At 40.8% G+C, this 7754-nt stretch overlaps 1 protein-coding gene across 2 annotated transcripts in view; it reads right to left on the bottom strand.

Annotated features, from left to right (window-relative positions):
- Positions 1-1462: 1462 nt before the first annotated feature.
- The window catches only part of LOC120933626 (NXPE family member 3-like), a 69998-nt gene continuing 63706 nt past the window's right edge, over positions 1463-7754 (bottom strand). Inside the window, exons 6-7 of one of the 2 annotated variants that reach the window (XM_040346935.1) lie at positions 2018-2543; positions 1463-1506 (exon numbers count right to left, since the gene is read on the bottom strand). In XM_040346935.1, coding sequence (XP_040202869.1) covers positions 1503-1506; positions 2018-2543 — 530 coding nt within the window. In that variant the 3' untranslated portion in view covers positions 1463-1502. Of the gene's footprint in view, positions 1507-1948; positions 2544-7754 lie in introns of those variants that run through there. The other variant, XM_040346934.1, reaches the window with a different exon arrangement.

Here is a 7754-nt window from a genome sequence, read left to right as displayed (position 1 = left end):
GATTATCAGCACAGACAACCCCCCGTCTGACAGGGAGAGCAGCTGATCAGCTCTCCCTGTCGGATTGAACCAAGGAGAGCCGTTTACTGGCACTTCCTGGTTCATGCAATGATCAGCTGTGATTTGTCACAGCTGATCACATGGTAAGAAGCCTCTGTCAGAGGAAGGTCACTGGCTGAACTCCCCTCTGCCCCATGACACAGTTTGATCCTGTTGTGGGTGTCTAAAAGAGGAGGGTGGTTCACCTTTCTCTTTTCCTAAATGTATTCTATATTCATGGATCATTAATTAATTGGTTTGAAGTCATTTTGATGTACTCTGTTTTGCATTATATGTTTCAATGTACATCCGATTGTACCAACTTTCTCTATTCCTTTTTGAAAAACTCAATAAAAATGATTGAAATGGAAAGAATCACACTAGAAACCGTAAGTGATATTATACGCATCACTTCATAGTTCTTTGCAGCTAGGGGAGATCAGCAAATGGGTCTAGCCTGGTCTCCCTCACCTCCACTCAATGACACCGGCAATGTGGGTCACAGGATGCGGGTGGGACAGCGGAGACCGAGCAGCATTTCAGGGAAATCATGTGAGGGGGGCGCACAGTTTAACCACCCATTAAGTTCCATCAGAAAATCTGCTTGTGGAAAGTGTGCAAACCCCCCCCCCCCCCCCAACTCAAAAAAAGAACGTAGCTGGCATCTTCAGTAATCCAAATAAAAAGTCTTTATTGCTACATACAGGAACGGTGTAAAAACAGTGCAAAGGCTAACGTGTTTCGTCACAAAAGGCCTTGATCACAGCATATCAGACATGTGAACACACAAAACATATCTATATAGACATAATACAGCGCTATAAAAGAACAAGTGCATCAATAAAACAATTACGGCAATTAGATGAATTCACCATAGAACAGAGAGAAAAGCGTCACTGGATCGTATAACGCAGTGGTCATCAACCCTGCCCTACAGGGCCAACTAACAGGCCAGGTTTGCAAGATAACTGAAATACATCACAGGTGATATCATTTGCTGCTCAGTGATTGCAGTATTCTAGACTGCATCTCCCCATGGTAATACATAAATCCTGGCCTGTTAGTGGGCCCTGTAGGGCAGGGTTGATGACCACTGGTATAACGTACTAATAGAAAAAAAAAATTCCAGGGTGATGTACTGTAACTGGAGTAGACATGTGCGGTTCGTTTCGTTATTCGGAAATTCGGATGTGCTCGAAAACTTTTCAAATTCGAAATTTATTTGAAAACTATTCGAAGTTGATTCGAAAACTTTTCAAATCGATTTGAAAATGAATAAACAAAAACAAATCCCGAAAGCGAATTAAACAAATGAAACTAATTTAACTAAACAAATTTATGTAAATAACGAATCGAAATGAAACAAAACTAAACAATTTTTTTTCCTTCTGCACATGTCTAAACTGGAGTTTTTAAAACATTATAAACTGCAGCAAAAAAAAAGGTACTAAATTAGCAGTATTTTAAAGCGGGGGTTCACCCGTACATGACACTTTTTCCCCCTAGATGGATGCTCGTTTTGTCTAGGGGAATCGGCTAGTTGTTTTAAAATATGAGCATTACTTACCGTTTACGAGATGCATCTTCTCCGTCGCTTCCGGGTATGGGCTGCGGGACTGGGCGTTCCTATTTTGATTGACAGTCTTCCGAGAGGCTTCCGACGGTCGCATCCATCACGATTTTCCGAAAGAAGCCGAACGTCGGTGCGCAGGCGCAGTATAGAGCCGACGTTCGGCTTCTTTCGGCTACTAGTGACGCGATGGATGCGACCGTCGGAAGCCTCTCGGAAGACTGTCAATCAAGAAGGAACGCCCGCTCCCAAAGACCCATACCCGGAAGCGACGGAGAAGATGCATCTCGAAAACGGGTAAGTACAGCTCATATTTTAAAACAACTAGCCGATTCCCCTAGACAAAACGAGCATCCATCTAAGGGGATTTTTTGAAAAATGTTTCTTATGGGTGAACTCCCGCTTTAAGGACATATAAATGAAAGCATGAAATCTATCTCATTTTTAACAACGATCATTTTAGGGTGGATATGTTCAGGTTCACGGTGGCAGGAGGTCATCTGCCAAACATCTAGAAGTGCGACCGGTAGATTAGAGAACATAGCCTTCATCAAAGTGTCCAGCTGCAATGATAACCAGTCACTTCCATGTTCAAATAGGTAGCCAGTGTTGGCCGATTTGATGAGGATCTTTGTTTCGGGGCTGCGCTCTAACAGTCGAATTATTGCTTCTCGAATGTGATATAACCTATTGATATACACTCCAACAGGGTAAGTGATAAGGTGGCTCCAGCATGTTATCACGATGATCATCCCTTTCCGGTTCCCCAATATGTCCAACTCTGAAGCAATGTAGCGTAGTTCACGTACCGCAGTACGATCCATGCGTAAAGGTTTCTGGTGGGCTCTCCACTGGACCAAATAATTAAATTCTGCATCTGTGGCTAGAATTGGACCTGTATTATAGACCGTATGAAGATCGATCTTCTTCAGAGCTAAGATTTTGGAAATAAAATGCAAGGTAAAATTAGCAAGTGAATCAAAATTAAGATAATGTCTGAACGTATCTCTAGGCAAACCTTTTTTTTTTACTGTCTGTTGCCCTGTTTGGCAAACTTTTCACCACTCAACACAGTGACAGGAAGTAAGGTTAAATCTCTCTAACAGGCACACAACTGAAATAAAAAGATATAGCTTGCAATTAGGGATGAGCTGAACACCCCCCGGTTCGGTTTGCAGCAGAACATGCGAACAGGCAAAAAATGTGTTCGAACACGCAAACACTGTTAACCTCTTGATGACCGAGGACATCCCTGGGACGTCCTCGGCTTTGTGCGGTGATATCTGAATGATTCCTGCAGCTACAGGCATCATTCAGATATCGCCGTCTTCAGCCGCCGATTCTGTGCACGATAAGAATGATCAAAGTGGCGATCCTGCCGCTTGATCCTTCTTATAGGCAGCGGGAGGGGACGTCCCCCGCCATCCGGTGCTTTTTTGGGCTCTCCCATGCCATCTGGGGCCCGGAGAGTGAATCGGTCGGCGCTGCTGGAAAGCATAGAGATGACCTCTATGACCGTCGGAGGCCCGGGCGTGACGTTATGACGTCACACCCGGTACCCGGAAGTAAACAAAGCCGCAATCGCAGCTGTTGGCATGTGATCTGTGTTTTTTTTTTCACCGATTTCATGCTTGTAAGCCTGGAGGAGAGATGTGGGGTCTTTTTGACCCCACATCTCTCCATAAAGAGGACCTGTCACACTGATTCCTATTACAAGGGATGTTTACATTCATTGTAATAGGAATAAAAGTAATACAAAACATTTTTTTTAAAAAAAGTGTAAAAATACAATTTTTTATTAAAATAAAAATAAAATAAAAAAAATAAAATTTTTAAAAAGCCCCTGTCCCTGTTATCTCGCACGCAGAAGCGAACACGCATGCAGGTCCCGCCCACATATGTAAACGCCGTTCAAACCCCACATGTGAGGTATCGTTGCGTGCGTTAGTGCGTGTGCAACAATTCTATCACTAGAGCTTCTCTGAAACTCGAAAATAGTAACCTGTAAAAAATGTTAAAATGTCACCTATGGAGATTTTTAGGTACCAAAGTTTGGCACCATTCCATAAGTGTGCGCAATTTTAAAGCTTGACATGTTAGGTATCTATTTACTCGGCGTAACATCATCTTTCACATTATACAAAAAAATTGGGCTAACTTTACTGTTTTGTTATTTTTTAATTCATGAAAAGCGCCAAAATATAAAAAAAATGGCGTGGTGGTTCCCCCAAAAATCCATACCAGACCCTTATCCGAGCTCGCAACCTGACAGGCTGCAGGAAAAGAGGGGGGATGAGAGAACGTCCCCCCCCTTCTGAACCATACAAGGCCACATGCCCCCCATGTGAATTGGTAATGGGGTACATTGTACCCCTACCATTTTACAAAAAAAGAGTCAAAAGTGGTAAAAAACACAGGATACAGTATGGGACAAGTCCTTTATTTATCTTTGTATCCTCCACTCGGGAATGGATGTACATCACTGTTTTTTTTTTTTTTTTCTTTTTTAATAAAGAACTTGTCTCTTGTGTTTTTTACAATTTTTTACACTTTTTATGTGAAATGGTAGGGTTACAATATACACCGTTACCTATTCACATAGGGGGGCGGGATCTGGGGGTCCCCTTTGTTAAAGGGGGCTTCCAGATTCCAATAAGCCCCCCGCCTGCAGACCCACACAACCACCGTGCAAGGGTTGTGGGGATGAGGCCCTTGTCCCCCATCAACATAGATTTTTGGGGGGAACCCCACCCCACGCCATTTTTTTTTAAATGATGGTGCAGGGTTCTCCTTAAAATCCATACCAGACCTTAAGACCCAAACAAAATAATATTTCACTTTTATTGTTTCAATTTAATCATTATTAAAAATCACTGCTCCCGAAAAAACTGACGTTTTTAAAACTTTTTTTGCATTGATACATGTCTCCTGGGGCAGGACCTTGGGGCCCCAAACACTTTTTATGAGAATAACTTGCATATTAGCCTTTAAAATTAGCACTTTTTATTTCTCCCATAGACTTTTAAAGGGTGTTCCGCGGCTTTCGAATTTGCCGTAAACACCCCAAATTGTTTGCTATTCAGCGAACAGGCGAACACCCAATGTTCGACTTCGAACTTATGTTCGACTCGAACATTGGGCTCATCCCTACTTGCAATGTCAAATCAGTCCATACAGTAAGCAAGGACAGTGGATTATTGCACTGACGCGTTCACTGGTGCTTAGTCATAGCTAAACTTTGCAGGGATTTCCTCTCACTTCCTGTTTGGCTTTGGGACAGGATGAGAAGGAACGTCTCCCCAATGGGACATAGATGGCGAAAAAAAAACACTGACATGAGTTATCACCCTCCCTTACTCTATCCGAAATGAAAACAAAAGTTTTGCATATACTTCTACTTTAACATTTCTTTGCTGCATGTGTCCTAATTGGAGATTTGCCATTGTAGGGAAGTGTTGTTTGTACAATGTCTGTGAGGTTGTTTGCATTCATGCCTGGTAACTACTAGTGTTGCTCACGAATATTCGTATTGCGAATATTCGGCTCGAATATGGCATATTCGAGTATTCGCGAATATCTCGAATTTTGCGGCCAATATTCGCTATTCCGAATATTCGTGATGTTTTATAAAAAAAAAAAAAAAATTGCGAAATTTCGCTAATGCGATTTTGCGATTTTTTTTTTTTTTTTTTTTGGTGATTGGCTCTGATGCAAAAGAAGGGCGGAGAAAGTATTCTCGAATATTCGGAAATAGAATATTCGGAATATTTTATCAAAAAAAAAATGTTGTGAAATATTCTATTTCCGAATATTCGAGAATACTTTCTCCGCCCTTCTTTTGCATCAGAGCCAATCACCAAAAAAAATTCTATATACTCTATATACAGACAGGAAAAAGTATTCATACCCCTCTATATACAGGAAAAAGTATTTATACCCCTCTATACACAGACAGGAAAAAGTATTCATACCCCTCTATAGACAGAGACAGGAAAAAGTATTCATACCCCTCTATATACAGACAGGAAAAAGTATTCATACCCCTCTATATACAGAGACAGGAAAAAGTATTCATACCCCTCTATAGACAGAGACAGGAAAAAGTATTCATACCCCTCTATAGACAGAAAAAAGTATTCATACCCCTCTATACACAGGAAAAAGTTTATCAAAAAAAAAATGTTGTGAAATATTTTGACAATTGTATTCGCGAATACCCGATTTCCGGGTATGAATACTTTTTCCTGTCTCTGTCTATAGAGGGGTATGAATACTTTTTCCTGTCTCTGTCTATAGAGGGGTATGAATACTTTTTCCGGTATCTGTGTATAGAGGGGTATGAATACTTTTTCCGGTCTCTGTCTACAGAGGGGTATGAATACTTTTTCCTGTCTCTGTGTATAGAGGGGTATGAATACTTTTTCCTGTCTCTGTGTATAGAGGGGTATGAATACTTTTTCCTGTGTATAGAGGGGTATGAATACTTTTCCCTGTCTCTGTGTATAGACGGGTATGAATACTTTTTCCTGTGTATAGAGGGGTATGAATACTTTTTCCTGTCTCTGTGTATAGAGGGGTATGAATACTTTTTCCTGTCTCTGTGTATAGAGGGGTATGAATACTTTTTCCTGTGTATAGAGGGGTATGAATACTTTTTCCTGTCTCTGTGTATAGAGGGGTATGAATACTTTTTCCTGTCTCTGTGTATAGAGGGGTATGAATACTTTTTCCTGTGTATAGAGGGGTATGAATACTTTTTCCTGTCTCTGTGTATAGAGGGGTATGAATACTTTTTCCTGTGTATAGAGGGGTATGAATACTTGTTCCTGTCTCTGTGTATAGAGGGGTATGAATACTTGTTCCTGTGTATAGAGGGGTATGAATACTTTTTCCTGTCTCTGTCTATAGAGGGGTATGAATACTTTTTCCTGTCTCTGTGTATAGAGGGGTATGAATACTTTTTCCGGTCTCTGTCTACAGAGGGGTATGAATACGTTTTCCGGTCTCTGTCTATAGAGGGGTATGAATACTTTTTCCTGTCTTTGTCTATAGAGGGGTATGAATACTTTTTCCTGTCTCTGTCTACAGAGGGGTATGAATACTTTTTCCTGTCTCTGTGTATAGAGGGGTATGAATACTTTTTCCTGTCTCTGTGTATAGAGGGGTATGAATACTTTTTCCTGTGTATAGAGGGGTATGAATACTTTTTCCTGTCTCTGTGTATAGAGGGGTATGAATACTTTTTCCTGTGTATAGAGGGGTATGAATACTTTTTCCTGTCTGTATATAGAGTATATAGATTTTTTTTTTTTTTTTTTGGTGATTGGCTCTAATGCAAAAGAAGGGCGGAGAAAATATTCTCGAATATTCGGAAATAGAATATTCGCGAATACTTTCTCCACCCTTTTTTTGCATCAGAGCCAATCAGAGTTGTCAAAATCTTGCAATCAATTTCGCATTCGCATTTGCGAAATTTCGATAAAATATTCCGAATATTCTATTTCCGAATATTCGAGAACACTTTCTCCGCCCTTCTTTTGCATCAGAGCCAATCACCAAAAAAAAAAAAAAAAAAAAATCGCAAAATGTTCGCAATAAATTCGCATTAGCGAAATTTCGCATTTTTTTTTTTTTTTTTATAAAATATCACGAATATTCGGCTATATATTCGTGATATATCGCGAAATCGAATATGGCGTATTCCGCTCAACCCTAGTAACTACCATAGAGTTCATGTTAAGCCTCGTACACACGATAGGATTGCCAGAGGACAACGGTCTGATGGACCGTTTTCATCGGTCCAAACCAATCGTGTGTGGGCCCCATAGGTTATTTAACCTTCGGTCAAAAAAATGAGAACTTGCTTTAAATTTAACCGATGTACGCCTAACCGATAGGTCAAAACCGATCGTTAGTATGCAAAAGCATCGGTTAAAAACCTGCGCATGCTCAGAATCAAGTCGACGCATGCTTGGAAGCATTGAACTTCGTTTTTTTCAGCACGTCGTTGTATTTTACGTCACCGCGTTCTGACACGATCGTTTTTTTAACTGATGGTGTGCAGGCACGACGGACCATCAGTCGAAGGACCGTTCTCATCGGATGGACTGATTGTGTGTACGAGGCTTTACAAACAGATTCTTCC

The sequence above is a fragment of the Rana temporaria genome, chromosome 3 (assembly GCF_905171775.1).
Source record: "Rana temporaria chromosome 3, aRanTem1.1, whole genome shotgun sequence".
In the NCBI taxonomy this organism is placed as follows: domain Eukaryota; kingdom Metazoa; phylum Chordata; class Amphibia; order Anura; family Ranidae; genus Rana; species Rana temporaria.
The sequence above is the reverse complement of the archived record's forward strand: the minus strand, read 5'-3'. Positions and strand labels throughout refer to the sequence as shown.